Source organism: Myodes glareolus, chromosome 6 (assembly GCF_982192425.1).
Source record: "Myodes glareolus chromosome 6, mMyoGla1.1, whole genome shotgun sequence".
Lineage (NCBI taxonomy): Eukaryota > Metazoa > Chordata > Mammalia > Rodentia > Cricetidae > Myodes > Myodes glareolus.
The window spans coordinates 7,563,890-7,586,195 of NC_142031.1; the positions used below are offsets into that span (position 1 = coordinate 7,563,890).

General features: G+C 43.0%; 1 protein-coding gene across 11 annotated transcripts in view; it reads left to right on the top strand.

The window, feature by feature from the left end:
• Positions 1-1,011: 1,011 nt before the first annotated feature.
• Positions 1,012-22,306, top strand: part of Kif1b (kinesin family member 1B) — a 135,555-nt gene continuing 114,260 nt past the window's right edge. For 5 of the 11 annotated variants that reach the window (XM_048414948.3, XM_085690269.2, XM_085690268.2 and 2 more), the window contains exons 1-2: positions 1,022-1,308; positions 19,211-19,390. In XM_048414948.3, the coding sequence (XP_048270905.1) occupies positions 19,285-19,390 (106 nt within the window). In that variant the 5' untranslated portion in view covers positions 1,022-1,308; positions 19,211-19,284. Of the gene's footprint in view, positions 1,309-17,538; positions 17,681-19,210; positions 19,391-22,306 lie in introns of all 11 variants that reach the window. The other 6 variants (XM_085690272.2, XM_085690271.2, XM_085690273.2 and 3 more) reach the window with 4 other exon arrangements.

Below are 22,306 nucleotides of genomic sequence, written 5' to 3' on the forward strand. Positions count from 1 at the left end.
AATTTTCATTTTCTAGTGTGTAGGCCTTTCTCTACCCAAAAATACTGTACTAAAGTCAGGAATGAGAAAAAAGAAATCCTACTTTCAATTTCTGCTAGTAAATCCAAAAGACGTTACTCAACTTTCAAAGGCAGTGTGATTGCCAGGTTGTCACTGTAATTTTTTTTTTAAGTACTGAATTGAGTTGCTCATGAACGGGTGTGGGGCTTTTCCTCTGAGCTGAACCTAAATCTGATTTTTTTTTCTTCAAAAAAACATGGCTCGTAGAGCTTTTTTGTTCTCCTGAGTTCTGGTAACCCCCTTCAGGGGCTTCTCTCCCGGGCCGCTCAATCCATTCACTGGGCGCCATACAAAGCGTTTTGTTCCCTTGGCTCACACCAGCGCGCCGTCTCCCAAGGAGACGCTGAATGCCCACGAAGTCATGCCTTCCCATTACTCATTCCTCCTTTTCTCCCAAGGTGGCGTGTGGGAGGTGTTGTGCTGGGGTTCGACAAGAATAGGCCAGGAAGCTTTCTGCTGGCTACACTCCAGCCTGCGCGTGCTTCCCTTCCCACCGCGCCGGGCTCGGCGGCTTCATCGTGTGAGCTGTTTTCCAAACGGACAATGACTCCACACTCGGCCGCTCCCACAGAATCCCAGCCCTCGGATGGCAGCTGGACCGTCCAGTCCTGCCCGGTCACTCAGCCAACCTTTTGTCCCTTTACGAAGCAGGTCATCCGGCCACACAGGCGCGGCTGCTACGCACGAACACCCTTGGGGGGTCACCGGCTTCGCCCACCCGACACGCCCGCACCCGCATCGTCGCCTGGGCCAGCAGGGGGCGCGCGAGGGTCTCCGTCGCTCCGCCAGCCTTTCCCGCCCCCTCTGACGGACTCGCCTCCCTATTGGTCGTCCGTCTCCCAATCTTCCTCTCGATTGGTTGCCTTTTGCGTCGATCTCGGTTGCTGGGCTGGCCGAAGTGACGCGCGCCGCTCTAGCTCGGGGCGGTGTCCCGCGCCGGTGGCTTCGGGCGGAGTTTTGGCGAGCGGCGACGCGGTGTAGTCAGACGGCCGAGGTCCTGGGAGGCGACAGCTCGCGTCCGAGCTTCCCCCTGCTCCCTCGCCGCAGCCACCGCCGCACCCCGGCCTCCCGCCAACCCTCGATGCAGAGCTGGGCGGCTGCGTGATGGGGATGCGGAGCGGCGCCCTGCGGCTCCCGGCGGCCGCTGCTCGCGCTGAGCTGCGTCGGTGCCCGGCCTCCCGCGCCCCTGCGCGCCCTGGCGTCTTCTGACTTCGGCCGGCTCGCCCGTCGGTCCGCAGCGCCGCTGAGGTGAGGAGGCTGAGCGGAGAGGCGGAGCTGGGGCGGCTGAGGGGAGGTGGGCGGTGGTGCGGCGGCGCCGGTCGAGGGGACCGCTCCCGCGGGACACACTCCCGGCTGGGTTCGGGCCTTGGGGGGGTGGGCGAAGCTAGGAAGCGGCGCGGCCGGCCGGGGCAGCGGGTCCGCGCTGAGGAGCCTCGCCCTCGGTGGAGAGCCTAGGCTGGCCGATCGCGAGCTCCGGGTTTTGGTCCAGCGGCCTGCGGGTCCCCCGCAGTGCCCTGCACCAGCCCTCCGCTTCCTCCGGGCCGCCAGGCCCCGCTCTGTCCTCCGGCCAGCAGAGCCGTCGCTGTCCCGCCCCGTATCTGCGCACATTGCAGCTCTGAGGGAGCCGGCCCTGCCCGGCTTCAGGCTAGCTCACCCTCTCATCCCCATTGTGGTTGGCATCAGGGTTCCGACTGGGAATGTGGCAATGCCCCTGTGCCCGATGCAGGTAGGAAAGGGCATCCGGTGGCTCGGAGGGCTCAAGGGCTGGACGGAGGAAGGATGCAAAGGGAGGGGGGCTTGTTGGATGCTGGCCAGCTGGGAGGAAGGCTGGTGTGGGCTCGACGTTCAACCGACCAGGATTACTCTGGCAGCCATATTGGGAGGATGATCTGACAAATCGTTTAGGAGCCAAGTCCGGTTGCTGGAAGGCACCGAGTGACAGCCCTGGCAGCGTTCAGGGTGACTAGCCGCACCAGAAGCCAAGTTGTGGGGGTTGGGAGGCCACTCGGAGCAAGCGAGTCATTGTTCATGCAACGCAAACCCTCGCCGACTGTGAACGCAAAACTGAGCCCCCAAATCACCCTTTCTCTTTGGTGAATTGCTGCAGGAGCCTTCAGGGTAAACTGGCTAGGAGGGTCCATTCTTGTTGGGTGGGACTCTGGGATTCTGTCCTTATCACCGCTATCCATTGCTGCCTTGGCCCTCGAAGGCCTGTTGGTGCCCATCCTCTGCGAAGGCCACTTTACCACGTTGGAGACTCTCAGCATATTGCATTGCGTGGATAGATTTGCACAGTAGCCCAACGTGCAGAGATTAGGTAAACTGGAATGTTCTGATAGCAGAGAGGACTTGCAGCAGTGGCTCTGAGGATGCGGCTTGTCATGGCTGTGGAATCTAGAGGTAGCCTAAATTAGATTGTCAACAGATCTCTTGCTTATGCAGCTCTCACTGTTCCAAGCAGCTGTTCTGGCAGCACTGAGCACGCTGCTTTGTGTCATTATGTGCCTGTCCTAACCCGGACAGAGTGGTGATCGGGTTTGAAGAACAGTTAAAAAGCGACATTACGGTGGATATTCCATTCCAAGGCTGTGTACTTGGCTTAGTCATAACATTTTAGCTTGTGTTTTCATTTGAGAAGTGTGGTAGCGCTTTCTAATTTTGTTGGTATTGATTATGAAGTCATTGAAGTTGTTAATGTTCTATTTGAGGATGGATTATGAAGATTACTCATCATGGTATTTTAAAGTAGATCTAGAAATGATCAATAACTGGGTTCAGAGTGAACCTGTAAATGTGGTTTCCTATATTTTGAACACGCACAGGACTTGGGGAGATGGCATGACTCCTGCCTTCTTTATGCTCTTCAATATAAACTTTTTTGGTTTTTTGAGACAGGGTTGCTGTGTAGACCAGGCTGGCCTCGAACTCACAGAGATCTGCGTACCTCTGCCTCCCAAGTGCTGGGATTAAAGGCATGTGCCACCACCGCCTGACTCAATTTAAACTTTATTTATTATATATGTATATTTTGTCTTTGGCAATGGGTGAGGACTGAGGAGCCAACTCAGGTCTTAGGCATGTTAGACAAGCTGTCTCCTACTGAGCTATACTTCCACCCTCCATATTCCATTTTTTTAGTGCATAAATTCTTTGTTTAAATTTTTTATTTTTTTGTCTACTTAAGAATGATTACTAAAAAAGTTCCAGTGTTTTTCTAAGAGAAGTCAACACTTTAGTTTTTGTAATTTTTATCATTAAGCAATCTCTTTAACCTTCAACAGATACTAGTTTTTTTTGTTTTGATTTAATTTATGTGTATGAGTGTTTTACTTGCATGTGTGTATGTGCATCACGTGTGTGCCTAGTGCCCTCTGAGGACAGATAAGGATGTTGGCATGGGCCTGGAGTGACAGGTGGTTGTGAGTCACCACATGGGTGCTGGGAACTGACCCAGGGTCCTCCTCAAGAGCTTTTAGCTGCTGAGTTACCTTTCTAGCCTGAAGTCAGTGGTTTTTCCTGTACATTAATATTCAAGAAATATAGAATGTCTGTTTTATGATTCCATGTCAGAATCATAATATTATTATTATTATTATTAAGAAATAAGAAGTAGTTGTAAGTATATGTTAAGAACTGTGATTAAATATAATTTAAGTATTTGATAAAATCAGACCTGATTGTGAGTCTGAAGTGGAGGAAAGATTTAAGTCTGTATAGGTCTTAACTGTTGAATACCTTTCTGGAATTTATCCAATTAAGTACAATTTCTAAGGCATAGGTCAGACTGTTTTCCATTTCAAGACCAGATGTGAATGCAGTTTTCTTTTTTTCTACTAAATTTGTGCAGGGAACAAATTATTGCCCAAGAAAAGTCTTCTAGCAGTTTCCAAGGCCAAAGCTTTCTAGCCTACTTTTTTGGTTTGGGTCTTGTTCTATGTACAGAATAAAGACAGCAGTGGGTGCTTGCTGCCTTGTTTGCAAACCCATTTCCAGGCTACTCATTGTGATCAGCCTTTCCCAGGAGAAAGGTATTCCTGTGGTCTAGTACACCAACATGGTCTGATTTCGCGGTGCCCTGAAGTTAAAGGTGTATCCTTCTTATTCCACCAAGTTCCCTTTGAAGGGGTCTTGTTTGAGCAGATACTAGTAAATTTGTGGACTCTCTGAGAAAGAGAATAGATATGGACACTTCTAGAACCTTTATTTTGGTGAAGGATAGAAGACATTAAACAGATTTGACTGTGATAGGAAAATCTTGTGAATTTGGATTTTTCTTTTTTTTCTTTTGGTTAACAACTCGGTGATTAATTCGTTCTCATAGTCATTAGGAGATAATCCAGCCCCTATAGGGATTCAGGTCTTTATCCTAAAAGAATGTCAGCTCTACCATCTGTACTCAGACTCCATCTCCCTTTATTCTAGTACGGTTGGTGTGCTGCTGCTTGTGCTGTGGAAGCTCCTGTGGTTTCTAGCGAGCCTTTTGTCTCCTTCTCATGCTGTGTAGTATGAATGATCTTGCGATTGTTTGAGACTGCATATGTGTTTTAAGTTAAAAGACTGAAAATACCTGTTGGATACAAAACCTTTGGTTGGGGGAGCAGAGGACTGAACCCAGAGCCTAGAAGTTGTTAGGCAAATGTTCTACCACTCAGCTAAATCTCCAGCCTCATAAGACTTTTAAATTTAATTTTATATTTTAGAGATTTACTATCATGTTGTTTACAACAAAGCTTGTCATTCAGTTATATAGTTTTCTGTCATTTCTGCCTTTGGTAACTTGGGCCCTTTGGCCTAGTTTTCCCTTCCATTCAAATTGTATTTTGTTTGTTTGTTTTTTGTTTTTCGAGACAGGGTTTTTCTGTGGCTTTGGAGCCTGTCATGGAACTAGCTCTTGTAGAACAGGCTGGCCTCGAACTCACAAAGATCCGCCTGCCTCTGCCTCCCGAGTGCTGGGATTAAAGGTGTGCGCCACCACCACCTGGCACAAATTGTATTTTATTGTTATTTTTGTGTTGCTAAAAATTGTACCCTGGGCCTTGCACATACTGGGCCAGGAACTCTACTACTGAGCTGAGACTCTAGTCTCATACAGATTTCTCACATCATCTTGGCAGATGTCTGCAGCTGTATTGCTTCTACAACTACTTCAAACAACTACTGTTTGAAGTAGTTGTAGAAGCAATAAGGATAAAGTATTCTACTCATTTTGAGCACTTTCTATATGCCAGACCCTTGTGTAAGCGCATTTATTAATTTAATTCAGAGGCAACCATGCCAAGAAGATACTGTTATTGTCCCATTTCTCAGTGAAGAAACTTAAAATACGAAGTTGACTTCCCTACCATCACTAGCTCTAGCTGAGTTATCCTTATGCTGAACTTCCTAAGAGACCCATCCCTTCAAATTCCTCACTTCTGCTCAGACTCTGCCTTGGCTCTTTTCTAGTTGGTAAAGTTCTGTGCCGCATCTTTTAACATGTCATCGCTTTCAGGTCTCACCCCGATAACTTAGAGCCCCCTCTTCTGTAGTCTCTGCTTGTGTATTCCATGTTAGGTCTCCGAGGCTCTTAGTTTCTTCTTCTCCCGTACTGTCCTGGCTGGCGTTTATTGCCCCAGCTCTTTTCTTACAATATCACCATTGGCGGTTTTAAATCCTTTGCTCTTCTGACAGCCAGCTTGAGTCATTCCTGCATTTATACCTTCTGTACATACTCAGGTTTCATGGAGAAGCTTCACAGGGCTGGGGATTAGTGCCACCATCCGTATGAAGTCCCTCAGTTCGTCTTTGATGTTTGGTGAAACAGGTCTGCTTGGTGTCCTCTCAGGATGTTCACAGTGGCTTAAGTCTCCCACTGCCTCTGCTTAGCAGAATATATATCTACTGCCTTCTAGGGAAAAGGCATGAGCTCCTTCAGTCTTCCCTTCCTCTTCTGACAATCGTCCCTGCCCTCCTCCTCTTCTCCAGCCTGAGAAAGGTTATCTTCCCCCAACTGCAGCTAATCCCTTGCCTTGTGCTCAGTGTATCACTGGCTCCTAATCTTTCGGGATTTGTTTCACTGGTTGCTCTTATTTCTCCTTTGCTGACTTTCCCTCACTGTTCCTTGAACATTCCTGGCAAGTTCTACCTTAGGACTCACACTCTGTCTTTAGCCTGGATTGTTCTTTCTCTCTAATCTGCTTGGCTGACTCTTTCACCTCTTTTAGATTTTCGCTTATATCTCAGCACTTCACCAAAGCCTCCCCGACTTAGCTGTGTAGCAGCACTTCTCCTTCTTGACTTTACTTCCTTCCCTTCAGTGACATTCACAATAGCTCACCACTTTTAATGCCTCTTTCCCGCTAGAATGGGAGTTCCTCCAAAACAGGGATTCCCTATATGTATGCAATGTATTGATTAAACATGCAAAAGTGTGAGTCTTTTCTATTAAAAAAATTAAGCGATAAGGAGAGAAAGATTTCTTCTTCATTTTTGTTCCCTTTCTCTTGTTTATCACAGTCAGTTATAATGGCATTTTCTCTTTTTGCCAACCCAGCATGAGCGGTTGTAGATCCTAGGGGATCTAGATACATCTTGGATACTGTTCTTGTTCAGAGTTCCAACCTTTATTGCAAGATGAAGGCAGAATGGCATGCATGTTTTCATCGTTCTAGAAGTATTGCTCACTTCAGTTGCTCTGCTCTTGAACTTTTGTCTTCTTTTGTTTTGTGGTGCTGGTGTCACCTGGGTCCCCTGCGTCTGTCCATTTACACAGTTATCAAGTTCATTGCACACAAAGTTTTGTATAACTTTTAAAGGTTTGCTGTGTTGTTTGGTTCTGAGAACCAGCACTTGGACCGCATAACCATGTATCCCAGTTAAAATACATTTTTGTTTACTTATAATTTGTAATATGAGGGCTTGGGAGATGGCTCAATTTTTTAACAGCAATGGTTGCTCTTCCAGAGGACCTGGGTTCAATTCCCAGAACCCACATGGCAGCTCACAACTGTCTGTAACTCCAGTTACAGGGGATCTGATACCCTCATACAGACATACATGCAGGCAAAACCACGAATGAACATGAAATAAAAAAAATTAAAAAAAGATTTCTTTAAGAAATTTGTAATATGAATTGCCTTTGGAAAGTATTTGAGCAAATTACTATAAGCTCCACATATATAAAAAAGTAAGCAAAAATCTGTGTACTGAGAGATAACTAAAATATAGCTTGCCTGGGCTAATGTGGTTTAGTTTAGTTTTGAAACATTTTGAAATCAAAGCAAAAAGGAAAATATTAATCATAGGGTTTTTAATCTGGCAAAAAAAATGTTAATGGTTTGTCAAGAGACACTTTTTCCAGTGCTGAATTCTTAAGTGGATCAGGTGTTGTAGGCTTGCCTATAAAGCCAGCAGCACTCGGGAGACTGCGGCAGGAGGAGGTGAGCCTGGTCCTCAACCTCCCTAACGCTGTGGCCCTCTAATACAGTTCCTCGTGTTGTGGTGACCCCCAACCATAAAAATATTTTTGTTGCTACTTCATAACTGTAATTTTTCTACTGTTAGGAATTGTAATGCAAGTATCGGTGCTTTCTGATGGTCTTTGGTGACCCCTGTGAAAAGGTTGTTTAACCCCCACCAAAGAGGTTGAGACCCACAGGTTGAGAACCTCTGGTCTAATGGAAAGGTGTTTGGTCGTCCTGTACAAAGAGGATCTCTGTGATTTCAAGGCCAGTCTGGTTAACTTAGTGAGTTCCAGGACAGCTGGGCTGCATAATGAGATTCTGTCTTGTAATAACAAAAACAAGCAAATAAACAAACGATCCCTTTGACAAACTAATCCACAGGCTGGAAGGATAGCTCAGTCGGTAAAGGCACTTGCCACTAAACCTGATGACCTGAGTTCGATTCTCAGCATTCACAAGTTTTCCTCTGACCACCACACTGCTGTGTGTGCATAGACACACACACACACACACACACACTCACACACATAAGTGTAAAATGCTTTCAAAAATCCCAATATACTTGTTTTCCAGGCTGGAAATATAGTATAACTGAATTGTTTTCAGTGAAAAATATAGCTGGTGTGATTTAAATGAACAATTTTATATACAGATTAGGGAATATCAGTCCCAAACTCATGGTTCTATCTTGGGGAAAGCCTGCAATGTTTATATTTTGTGTTTTCATCTAAAAGAGAACATACCAAATTCAGATGAGTTTATCATGTGATACTTTGTTGCACATGGAAAAGTTGGCCCTTCCTTCTTGCCTCCAAAGGTGAGTTATCACCCAGTATGTAGGTGTGATGAGAAGCTGATTTTAGAAATAAATATTAATACATTTTAATTGTTTTTTGTTTAAAATTTGCCATTTTGTATCATATTAAGCTGAACTTATTTTCCATTGGACAGATTCAGGAATAGTCACCATTTATTTTGATCATAGGAGAATGTTAGTGGAATGTTGGCGTTTGAGTGGCGAAGTTTCACATCTGCCTCCTCTCTCCTCTAAAAGTCTATAGACTATGGCTAGTCATTAAAGCTAGTTCACTTTTGGATAGATTTAATATTAACTAATCAAATTTTGGCTCTTTGAAAAAATCTATTCTGACTTCCATTTAGAATAGTTTATTTCAAGCTGATGAACCATAGGGACTATTGTTCTCCAGTCCCTGGGTGCCTCCCCCAAACTCCCAGACTGGGGGTGGAATCCAGGGCTTTGTGAATCTGAGACAAGCACTCTACATACAACTGAGCTACATTTCCAACTCCAAATTGTTTCTTGAGGCATTTCTTGATTTCTGAGAGAAAAAAAAAAAAACACAAAAACATGTCAGCAGTGCAAAGGAAGATTCTTGATTTCATGCAGAGGCAGAGGACATATGTTTGGTAAGTCTAAAAATTATATCAGTTTATTTTAGACAGTGGTTTAAAGAAAACAGTTGGGAAGCCTGGCTGAGCCTGTTCAGGCACATTGGAGACTGAAAATCTGATCTGTTGGAGACTATTCCTGTGCAAACTGACTCTTGGCATTGAGTTCGGATGCGACAGGCAGCATTCCCGTCTCACAGAATGACTAAAGACCAAAGATCAAGAGTACACACACACACACACACACACACACACACACACACACACACCCTCTGTCTCTGTCTGTCTCTTGTACATACACATACAAATTCTTACATATTTGGAGCCATTTTACTGGTATCGCCATGGTCCTAACACCTGCTTGGTCTTTATGGAAGTTATTGGATAGAGAAATGCGTAAATGTTACATAGAAAGGAATTATTGATAGTATCTATTTATTTTAATGTGTATTGGTGTTTTGTCTGCCTATATGTCTGTCAGGTCCCCTAGAACTGAAGTCACAGTTGTGAGCTGCCAAGTGGGTGCTGGGAAGAGCCACCAGTGCCCTTAACTGTTGAACCATCCCTTCAGCATCTATTTATAGCATCTTAAATGGGGCTCTACTGTAGAGATTTACTTCATTTTGTGATATGTTTATTTGTTGTGATATTCTATTTGTAATCTAACAAATAAAGCTTACCTGAAGATCAGAGAAGCAGAGTGGCCCGCCACTCGAGAGTTCTTACCTCAACCAGTGTCAGACCGAAAGGGCAGTCCTGTCTCCGCGGATCCTAGACTGCCATCTCCAGACTGTATCAGAGCTCCTGTCTCCTCTCAGTTTATTTTCCTTTCTCTACCCAGCCATGTCACTCCTGTCTTCACCTCCCTAGTGCTGGGATCACCTTTGTGTGAGCTCTGCTTCTCCTTTGGACAGATTGTGTTGCCCACGGTGGCCTTGAACTCACAGAGATCCATCTGCCTTTGCCTTCTGGGATTAAAGGTGTGTGCCACCACTGCCTGACCTCTATGACTAACTAGTGGCGTAGCTCTGCTCTCTGATCTTCAGACAAGCTTTATTAGATTTTAAACAAAATATCACTACATTTATTCTTTTGGAAACATAGTCTGATTCAGTATAGGCTAACTTTCAACTTTTGTGTAGTAGAGGCTGCTCTTAAATCCGGTTTTTCCATCTTCCTGCCTTCACTCTTCAAGTGAATGAGATACCTGACTTACTTATTCTTTTTTTTTTTTTGAGGCAAGATCTCATGCAGCCCAGATTAGAGCTTGCCATCTATATAAGATAACCTTGAATTACTGATCTGTTTTACTACCCAAATGCTCTGATTACAGGTGTGCACCACTTCCCATGCCTTTTTTTTTTTAGTCTTTAAATTACAATTCATTTTTTGAAAATATAGTTCAGTCACAGGCATGGTAGTACATGTCTTTAATTGTAGCACTCAGGAGGCAGAGGCAGGGGGATCTCTGTGAATTAGAGGCCAGCCTGGTTTTTGAAATTCCAGGCTAGTCAGAGCAACATGATGAGATCCTGTCTCAAAAGTAACAAAATAAATATAATAAAAAAATAAAAAAATAATAAAAAATATTTTTTCCAATGAAAAAGTTCATTGGAAAAGATTATCTTTTAAATTTTTTTGATATCAGTTATTGCTCCAGAAAATTGAGCTTATAATAATTTCTTTTTTGGTATAGAAATTACCTTAGTATGATGAACTCAGGAAAACTCGATTAAGGTTGTCACTGAAGCAAGCACCAACCCAGTCCTAAACTTTACGCATCTCAGTGAACTTCTTAGAAAACTTTTTAAAGATTTATTTATTTTATTATTTATGTGCCTGGTGCCCATGGAAATCAGAAGTGTGGGATCCCCTGCAGTTACAGAGTGCTGTGAGCCTTTGTCTCTATACCAAGAATCAAACCTCTGTCCTCTGTAAGGCCAACAAGTGCTCTTAACTGCTAAGTCATCTCCTCCTCCTCCTTCTCCTCCTCCTCCTCCTCCTCTTCCTCTCCTTCTCCTTCTTCTCCTTCTTCTCCTTCTTCTCCTTCTTCTCCTTCTTCTCCTTCTTCTCCTTCTCCTTCTTCTTCTCCTTCTTCTCCTTCTTCTCCTTCTTCTCCTTCTTCTCCTTCTTCTCCTTCTTCTTCTTCTTCTTCTTCTCCTCTTCCCCTCTTCTCCTTCTCTTCCCCCCCTTCTTCTTCTTCTTCCTTTCTTCTTTTTCGAGACAGGGTTTCTCTGTGTAACAGCTCTGACTGTCCTGGAACTTGCTTTATAGACCAGTCTGGCCTCGAACTCATGGACATCTGCCTGCCTCTGCCTCCCTAGTGATGGGATTACAGGCATGAGCCACCACCACCTGGCCTCCCCAACTTCTTTCAGTGAGCTTCTATTCATAGTAGTTTGTTTTGTTTTGTTCTTTCGAGACAGGCTTTCTCTGTGTATCGCTGGCTGTCCTGGAACACACTCTGTAGACCAGGCTGGCTTTGAACTCACAGAGATCTGCCTGCCTCTGCCTCCTGAGTGCTAGGACTAAACACATGTACTACCACTGCCTATCTTATTCCTAGTAATTTAAAAAGACTCTTTCTTGGTTAAAATCTGTTTTTAAAATTTTCTTTTTACATTTTAATTTTTTTATGTGTATGTGTGTTTTGCCTGCATGTTTGTCTGTGCACTGTGCTTATGCAGTATCTGTGGAGACCAGAAGTGGGCATTGGCCCCTTTGGGACTTAAATTACAGCTGGTAAAAAAACTGCTATGTGAGTGCGGGGGATTGAACTCAGGTCCTCTGCAAGAGCAACAAGAGCTCTAAACTGCTGGACCATCTCTCAGGCCCCCTATATAATGCTTTTTAAGAAGAGAGAATGAAGTGAACTAATCTCTTTTAGTAATGTAATCTTACATATTTTCTATAGAAGATGAATATGACAAAAATAAATCAATCCTAAATAAATCAAAACAGCCTGGTGTGTTTGGTTGGTTTTCTATTGCTGTGGTGGGGCAGAAAGAATTCTTTGGCTTACAAGGCTGGAGCTTGAGGCAGAAACCAGGAGGAGGAGCTGAGGGAGAGACCACCAGTGGGAGGCAGGTGACTGGCTTGCTCTCCAGGGCTTGCTCAGTTTGCTTTCTTACACAACCCAGGACCTCCTCCCCAGGGGTCACCTGAGCCCTTTCCACACTAGTCATCTATCAGGAGGATGCAGGCTTGCTTACAGCTGATCTTATGGGGGCGTTTTCTCAACTGATGACTCCCTCTTCTCAGGTGACTCTAGCTTGGTCAAGTTGACAAAATTCTAGGTAACACATCTGGTATTATTCATTATAAACAAGTACTCATTCCTGTTTCCTTGCAGAAGAATCCATTTGTTTTCTCCTTACTCCTAATAATCCATGTTGCTTCTGAGAATAAATGGGAATCTGACAAGATTCAAGATAAACAGACAAAATGTGAGAAATATTCAAATGGTAAATTTCAGTGTTTTATTGTCCTTTTAGTGAATGCTTCTGGAAGTTTTGCTTCATTCTACTTTCCTAATGCTTCTAACTATGCCATAAGGAAAGAAAACTAGTCAGTAAGACAGTCTAGAACTGGGGTGCTTAAGTAACTTAGAGTGCAGATTGTGACATATCGTGTGTATATGTGTTAGTGTGTACCTATATGTGCAGACAGAGAACAGCCTTAGGAATGGTTTGATGTGGGATTTCCCTCTGTATGCCATGATTACCATTAATGAATGAAGAAACTGCTTTGGACCTATAGCAGGGCAGAACTTAGGTAGGCTGGGGAAGGGGAACTAAACTGAATGCTGGGAGAAAGAAAGGCGGAGTCAGGGAGAAGCTATGGGAGCCACAACCAGAGACAGATGCTGGGAACTTTACCTGGTAAACCACTGCCACATGACAACACACAGATTAATGGAAATCGGTTAAATTAAGATGTAAGAGTTAGCCAGTAAGAAGTTAGAGCTAATGGGCGAAGCAGTGATTTAAATAATATGGTTTCTGTGTGATTATTTCGGGGCTAAGCAGCCAGGAACCAACAAGCAACCTCTCTTCATACTACAGTGATTTCGTGGGAGTCATCCATTGTTTTTGAGACAAGGTATTTCATTTTCTGAAGTTTATGATTAGGTTGGTTGGCTGGCCAGTGAGCCACACAACCTCCCTGCCTCTGGGACAGGTGTTTGTTTGGTTTTTGAGAAAAGGTTTCACTGTTTAATCTTGGCTGGCTTGGAACTCACTATGTAGACCATATCATACAGATTTGTCTGTCCTTGCCTCTGACTTCTGAGTATTTCTGAGTACTGGGATTTGAGGCGTGGACCGTCACACCTGGCAAGTTGTAGTTTCCTGATGGACATTGTTACAGAGGACTACAGTTGTAGGTAATTTACACAGTAACTCTTCGTAGTTCACTTCATTGTAATTTCAATTACTGTAAAATTTTAACTCATTTGTGAAGATATTCTCAGTTTTACCACAGAGTTAAATTAAAAAGTATTATATTTTATGTATTCTTGCATGTTTCTGTTGTGGGAAAGGTTTTTCACTCATTGTGTTTATTGGATTAGATGGGTAGAGGAAGCAAACTTGTATTTCAGTGAGAGCTATTTTGACTTTGGTTGTGTGAAGTTGAATGAAATCTGGCAGAATATTGAGGGGGGGGATTAAGCCTGCTACAGAATGACTGAGGATGTTAAGGATATTTCTGTTTTGGTTCTTAGTTGTAAGTCATGTAAAAAGCTGAGCTAGAGCTTCCAGTGTTTTCTGTTTTATTTCTAAGGCAGAAGCTTTGAGTACTTTACCAGGCCCTGGGTAGAACACACAAAGAAACACTTAAAAACATCTAAGTAGTCACATAACTATCAACATTTTAGTGTTTATTTTTTCTATTCCTGGTTATCTGGAAAAATATTTTTACCGATTTCTTGCCTGAAATCATTTCTATTGGTTGATAAATGATGTTTCTTTTACAGTCTCCTCCTAGTTTTTCTGTTTGAAGAAGTTGGGTGACTTGTTGAGTGTTTCTTCCCATATTCTGGATTTGGATAATGTCTTTGATGTGTTGTCCAGATTCTCTTACTTTTTGTGTCTTGCAAAAAGGTGAATTTCTAAGGCTTAATTCTATTCATTTTTCTTCTAAGGGGGTGGGTGTCAGAATACTTTCTAGGCAGTAGGTAGTAGGTCAGCAGGTAGTAGGTAGGTGTGCGGTGTATTTCCTTTTATAGGACACCAGGAAGCATGTTCTGCTTCTAGTAATGACAGAACGAATTACCACTCTTTTATGTAATGTGTTTTAGCAACCACTGTTGACTGTGGCAGAAAGCCTTTATGTTGCCTAAGTTGGAAAAGAGAAACATTCTAATTTTTTCTGTGTTTATTAGCTTGATTTTTTTTGTGTTGTTGTTGTTGAGAACACACAATTGAAAGTCATGAAAATATATCTTTTAAAAATAAGAAATTAAACTGGGTGGTAGTGGCGCATGTCTTTAGTCCCAACACTCCGGAGCCAGAGGGAGGTGGGTCTCTCTGAGTTTGAGGTCAGTCTGGTCTACAGAGCAAGCTCCAGGACACCCAAGGCAACATAGAGACACTTTGTCTTGAAAAACTAATAATAATAGTAACCGATAATAATAATAATTTACCCTTATCTACTATTTGGTTATCTTGGATATTTTATACAAGATATGCTGTTTGAATTTAAGACTGTACATTTGGTGTGTGTGTGTGTGTGTGTGTGTGTGAGACAAGGTCTTTAACCTCCTACATAGCTGAGAATCACCTTGAACTCTTTGATCCTCTTGCCTTCACTTTCCCAAGTGATGGATGGGATTACAGAAACATGCTGCCAGTGCCTGGCTGGTTTTTGTTTTGTTTTTCCTTTTTCCTCATTACTCTATCTCTAAAGTGGGAACTTTTAAAAAATGACATCTATGTCCTTTGACATGTCCTGGTCATTTTTGACAGATGTTTGCTTTGGGACTAACTACAGTGTCTTAAGATCATGTTAAATTCCTTTGCTGAGATGGTATGAGCCTCTCCCCCAGCCCAAGTTCAAAATGATTTCTGAAGGGGCTGGGCTGTTCCCTTTGAGGAGCTATTGCAGATCAGCCTGAGATAGGGTGCAGTCATGTAAAGTGACGATAGTGTTCTCGCTGTAAGTGCTTAGGAAATACCGCTGCTTTCTGGAATGTGTGGGCCTGTTGTAAGGGAGGTCTGGTGAGGAATCGTAAAAGCACACGAGGGTGAGTGAGTGAAGGAGTTGGGCTAGAACATGGAGGTGTCCTTTGACTTTGGTCGTAGCCTCTTGGGAAGGAAGAGTGGCATGGAGAGTCATAGTGTAGGAAGCTGGAGTTGGGGGCTGGACTCTTGTGCATAAGATTGGGTGCGTGAGTTTTGAACCTGAGCATTCCTGCACAAACTGGGCATGGCCTCGTAAGCCTGTAGTTCTAGTACTACAAGGGAAGGAGAAGGCAGATTGTGGGGCTCACTGGCTGCCAGCGCAGCCCCCCGTGAGGGATGTTCAAGTTGTGTAGATACTGTGTCAGGGAGCACACACAAGAGCAGTTGTATTGACAGTGTGTCAGGGATCACACGCGCACACACAGACACACACAGACACACACACACACACATAGGAAAGCAGTTGTGTAGATACTGTGTCAGAATTCCATTCTCAGGCTCCAAATGGTGGATGGAGGGGACCATTTCCCACAAATTTTCCTCTGACACACAAAATAAATCAAATGTAATAAAAAGTTAAAAACAAAAATTCAGTACTTGATGTCTCCCTTAAGACTTTTGAATACTGGCCAGTGGCTGTCTTAGGTTTATTGCTTCTCAGATCTGTTTTGTACAGCCCTGCTAAAGGACTGTTGGGTGAAAACAAAACTCAGAGAACAGTTCATTTGTTGTGAGAGGCCTAGGCCTGAATCAGAGTGCAGGGGATGAGAACGAGAGGTAGGGAGACTTAGGCAGAGGAGGATGGAGAATTCCAATCCAGCCTTGGCTACATGTGAGGGAGGCCTTGCTTCCAAAAGGAAAAAAGGTGGGAATTGATAGCCTTCTAGTTGGGGAGATGATTGAGTTTCGGACATCAATAATAGTTAAAATGATAGTTACATGCCAAAGTCCTCTGGGGGCTGAAATGTTGATGTGGTTTGTCTTTCTCATCTGTTCTTTCCTTCCCTTCTCCTTTCTTCTTTTTCCCTCCCCCGTATGTCTGTCTGTCTGTCTATCCATCCATCTGGTGATTGAACTCGGATCTCTGAGTTACATCCCCAGCCCTTTTAAAAGTTTTATTAGGAGACGAGGTCTTAATGGATCAAGTCTAGACTGGTGTTGAACTAGCAAACCTCCTGGCCTACCTGTGTAGCTGTGATTACAGCCATATGCTACCACACCCATATTGAATTATGTTTTTATATGCAACTTTTCCCTCAATGATGCTTTCTTTTGTGGGTGTGGTGTGTTGGAGGGGATAGTACTGAACTGATGACTATGCATATGCAACATTAATTGGGAAAGTTCATAACTCTAAGCTTTCATTTGATAAATGTGGCCACAGAAGTATTTGCTATATTAAGAACTCTTCAGTTTATGTAAAATAAAATAAACAGACTGAAAAGAAACATTGCAACATGTGTGTATTAAAAAATTAATATCAAAAACATTGCAATAACCAAAAATGATTGAACCTAGCAAAGAAACAGGTTATTTTCCCATCCTTTAATGGACACTGACCAGGCTCTTACACCAGATACTGTTCTACATACTAATACATAAGACAAGAGATTTCTGAGCAGTTTGGACTGGTGTGAAAGACAGAAAGAGAGAAAACATTTCCCAAAAGGAAAAATTTCAAACAGTGATGAAATTATTAAGAAAATAAGCCTGAAGGTGGTGGTGCGGCTTTACTCGCAGCGCTTGGGAGGCAGAGGCAGCTGGATGTCTGAGTTTAGGCCAGCCTGGTCTGCAGAGTGACTTCCAGGGCAGCCAGGACTGTTACACAGAGAAACCTTGTCTTGAAAAAGTGGAGCCAGGTCTGGTGGCACGTTCTTTTAATCTTACCACTTTGGAGGCAGAGACATACAGACCTGTGAGTTGGAAGCTAGCCTTGTCTACACAGTGAGTTTCAGTCTAGCCAGATCTCAGTAGTGAAATCCTGTCTCAGAAAAGAGGACTGGAGAGATAGCTTAGTCAGTAAAGTGCTGACAACCTGAATCCAATTTGCAAAACCATGTTTAAAAAAAAATACAAAAAAAAAAAACCCTGAGTGTCATGTGTTTGTAATCCCAATGTTGGGAAGATAGAGGCAGGAACATTCTTGGGACTCACTGGGTTTAAGGCCTGTTCATTCAGAAGGCAGAGGCAGGCAGTTCTCTGTGAATTCAAGGTCAGCCAAGTGTACACAGTGAGTTCCAAGATAGCTAGATCTCAGAGAGATCTCTCACCTCAATGAAACAAAACAAAACAAGAAGGAAATTGCGCCTGATACTGGAAACCTGGAAACTCTACCCCGGGTTAGTGGTAGAAGTCATAGATCTTGCGAGAGAACCTACAGCTGCCACTTTGCTATCCCAGAATATTCCTCAGTTACATCTAAATATTCATCCTTCTCCCCACAGACTGCTGTAGTTCTCGCCCCTCAGCAAGGATCCCAACATTCTCTGCAGCAGGTGGAGACCTCTACAGAAAGCCACAACTGATCAAATGCAGAGTTTTGTGAAGCCCCGTCCCAGTGATATATTTACAACACAACTCTCAAATGTAAGGTTCAGGAATCATTGTGGAAAGGGCAGAAGGATTGTCAGAGCTAGAAGAGCAGGGAGTTTGCTGTGAGATTTTGTCTCCTAGAAAAGTCAAAGAAGCTACATCCATGAAGTCTCAACAACATAGCTTTCCAAACATAAACTTAAGAGGGCTGACACCAAGGGCATGTATTGTTTTGTTTTGGGGTTTTTCGAGACAGGGTTTCTCTGGGTAGCTTTGGCTGTCCTGGAACTCACTCTATAGACCAGGCTGGCCTTGGACTCACAGAGATCCACCTGCCTCTGCCTCCCGAGTTCTGAGATTAATTAAAGGTGTGCGCCACCATACCAGGCTCACCAAAAGACATGTTAACATGGAGCTATAGGCAACTAAGCAATGCTGAGAGCAGGAGAAAAAATATTCATAAGGGAAGAGCGTCCCAATTGATTATCCAATCCCAAATGTTCAGCCCTGAAAACTTACTCATAGAAGTAACGTTATACAGAGCAGATATATTTATATATTCACACACACACACACACACACACACACACACACACACACACTTGAAATAACAGACAAAAGCTATGAATTTGAAAGGGGGTGGGAGTGTGGGAGAAATTGGTTGGAGGGAGAAAAGAGGAGTAAAAATGATATACTCTTCAAACATTTTAAAAAACCATTTAGCTTATATACCTTGGCATGTAATTTCTCAGTGGTTCAAAATTGATAATGATTAATAAAAAAGTAAAAAGATGTGATTCAATTCTGATATGGGAACTGTTTTGTTTTTGTTTTTTTTTAAGAAAATATTGGTCAGATTTTAAAGTTCTATTGGGTTCTATGATAAACTCATAAATACTTTGTCCTTTTAGCTTTTTGATTGTTTCTTCTTGAAGATGTTTTTGTAATGAATAAAAATTTCTTATTGGTTGTTTCTTTTGGAAATTACTTATGGCTTACTTTTTATTCATTTTCTTCCCTATGGGCTTGCACTGTTTTTAGTCTGTGGAGAGAGAAACTTCCTCTGACATGTTTGTGTTTTTCCTATGGTCTCTGCAGTAGTGGAGTGGAGTGGTTTGATTGAGCTCACAAGTCACTGGCAAGTCTCCTGATTGTTGTGCAGGGCCTTTGAGGGTCAAAGAGATAGTCTGTCGTAAGTAAAGGAGCACACTAGGACATTCTTTATTTTTTGTTTTAAGTGTCACAGAACCAAGTGTTTCAGATTGTCAAGTAGAGAAAAATCCATCAACTTCCCTTAAAGTAATAAATGGTGTTTTTACTGGGGCAGTGGTGGCACATGCCTTTGATCTCAGCATTTGGGAGGCAGAGGCAGGTGGATCTCTGAGTTCGAGGCTTTTTAGGGTTTGAGAAAAATAATAAGATAGGAAAAGGAACTTCCATCTTTCCTGCTCGGTAAGTTACTGTTGGGAATGTAAGATCTGTAGCCGAGAAAGGACAGACTTTAGAAACAACTGACCACGCTCATGAGTCAGCCTGCACATCCCTTAATTCTAATCACCTGTGTGCTCTGTTTCTCTTTTAAAGGAACTTTGAACATAACTTCAAAAGAAGGTTTGACTTTTATCCCTGGACTGCATATATAGTATAAGGCCACCAGGATGTCGGGAGCCTCAGTGAAGGTAGCTGTTCGAGTGAGGCCCTTCAATTCTCGAGAGACCAGCAAGGAGTCCAAGTGCATCATTCAGATGCAGGGCAACTCAACCAGTGAGTACAAGCTGTTTTCCACCTGTACTTCCCTTCTCTCCCCTTCCTCCCTCTCAGTGTGCTCAGAATAAGTCCTAACACTATGACCTTTGCCGTTCAGAATGACCCGTTGGAGGGCTTCCACTTAGAGCTATTTGCTGCAGTTCGGGATGTTAATTCCACTCTTTGTTTTTGAGAGAGCCTCAGTAGCTTAAGGAATTCCACTAGTGTTGATGGTACATGACAGTAAAGGTATAAGCAGTGATTTTTACTAAATTCTGAAGTAAAATATAACTTTAAAGCCCCAAGATTATTTTTACTTCTTTTATTAAATGCAATTTGAGCTTGCTAAGATGTTTTTTGACTACGTTTGGTTTGTACGTTGATTATGATTGTAATGTACAGTAAACTGCCAGGCATGGTGGCACACAACTATAAATCTTGGGGCATTGAGGCAGGAAGAAGTTTGAGGCTAGACTGAGCTACAGAGTGAGTTCCAAGATTGCCAGTTATTTAGTGACCATATCTTGAGAAATGCAGTGTGGTCAGCACATACTCCAGCAGTCGTTTCCTCCTACCTTGACTCTCTGTTAAACTGCTTAGAGAAATGTGACTTAAGCTGTTTCCATTGCATGTGTATTACTAAATTATTTTATATGGGTTTATAGGTAAAATATCATTTTAGATAGACGTAGACACCATCTTTTAGTGACTACTTTGTAAATAGAGCAGACTTATTGATTTTTTTCAGGCTGATTACTGCTACACCCTCACAGTGGAATTCTTATTACAATAGGAATAATGTGACATACTAAAATAGCTGTGTGTTGCTAGTGATCCATCCGCATTAATTATTTTCTTCATTGCTGCAACAAAATACCTGACAGAACAACTAAGGAAGGAAAGGTGCCATCCCCTTGTGGAGAGAAGGACATGGCTGCAGGGGGCTGGAGGCTGCTGGCTACATTGCATCCGCAATCAGGAATTAGAGGGAGGGAGGCAGAGAGACAGAGACTGCTGCTCAGCTCACTTTCTCCTTTTTAAAAATAAGACAAAACAGCCAGTGCTGATCATCTGGCCAAGTACCGAAAGTTCTTGCTTCTGAAAGCTCTTTAAGTGTTGGTTCCCATACAGAACAATCAAGTCATGTGCCATGAGCCCCCTTTTCAATTCTTTTCCTTAAAAAAAAAACTGTTTTTAAAAGATTGGGTCTTATATATCATAGGTTGATCTCAGACTTGTATTTCCGATCCTCCTGCCTCTACCTCATGAATACCTACAGGCCCTATGCCTCCATACCTGACTTTATACTATGCTGAGAGTTGAACCCAGGACTTTCTGCCTGTGAGAAAGGAACTCAACCAACTGAGCTGTAATCTCAAATCTCAAAAAAAAAAATCATGATACTAAATAAAAGATATCAAAGTGATACTTGTCATAAACTAAAGTTTTTAAGAAGAGCAAATGCAGCCAGGTGTAGTGGTGTATACCTGTAATGTCAGTACTAAGGAAATTAAGGCAGAAGGATGGTGAGTTCGAGGCTAGCTTTGGTTATGGAGTAAGACCCTGTCTTGGAAATAAAAATTCGAGCTCAGATGTTAGCTCAGTGAGTAAAGTGCTTTCTGTGCGGCCCCAGACCTGCATTTGGGTCTAGAGCCCTCATTTAGGAAAGCTGAGTGTGATTGGGTGGTGGTGGCACAGCCTTTAATCCCCTCGCTCAGGAGGCAGAGGCAGGTGGATATCTGAGTTTGAGGCCAGCATGGTCTACAGAGTAAGTTCTAGGACAGCCAGGGCTATGCAAAGAAACCCTGTCTTGTAACAAACAGTCAAACAAAAAGACTGAGTGTGAAATCACATTGCTGGGGAGATAAAAACAAGGCATTTTCCTGGGGTTATTGACTAAGTCAATAATGAGACAACTGTAGGGTGCACTTGAGAAATAAACAGATTAAGACTATTTGTTTAAAAAATTATATTTTATGTTTATGACTGTTTTGCCTGCATGTGCACCATGTGCATACCTGATGCTTGAGGAGACCAGAAAAGGGTTTTTGATCTCCTGAAACTAGAGTTACAGATGGTTGTGAGCTATCACATGAGTCCTGGGACCTGAACCTGAATCTTCTGTAAGAACAAGTAGTTTTTTGTTTGTTTGTTTTTGTTTTTCAAGACAGGATTTCTCTGTAGTTTTAGAGCCTGTCCTGGAACTAGCACTTGTAGACCAGGCTGACCTTGAACTCACAGTTCTGCTGGCCTCTGCCTCCCCTGGGACTAAGGGCACGCCCCACTACTGCCCGGCAGACAAGTGTTCTTACTAAATGATTAGTCTTAGATTGAGAGGGTACATGCTTTTTTTTCTTCCTCCCCAGACAGGGTTTCCCTGTATAACAGCCATGGCAGAAACTGCTTTGTAGACCAGGCTGGCCTCGAATTCACAGAGATCCACCCGCCTCTGCCTCTTGAGAATGTCGAGAGTAAGTGTGTGTACCACACCGTCCATCCTGTACATGAATTATTGAAAAAAATGGATACAGGATAGCCGTATGTGTTATATACTAAAAGGCTGTTAATGCTGGCAAACTGGCCTGCCTGGATTTTAGCTCATTTCAGATGGAGTACAGTGAAGTGTGGAGTGCCTGCCCTTCTGTAATAATTTTTATCAAAAAGTAGAAAAGTATAAAGAATACTTTGGGGACCATGCAAAATCAGAAAGGTTATTGGCAGCCTTTTTATTTAAGTGCCCTGTGGTTTCAGGAGGTACTTTCTGGCACAGGCAAATATTACAGCCTTCAATACGCTGGAGTCCTGAGCACAAACGACTTTGCTCAGTAATATCCTTTCCTACCTCCCGTTTCTTCCACTTCAGATGCGTTTCTTTATTTGTCTAATTACGTAGTAAAAAGGAAAATGGTCAAAAGTAATGTCTTAACTTTTGAC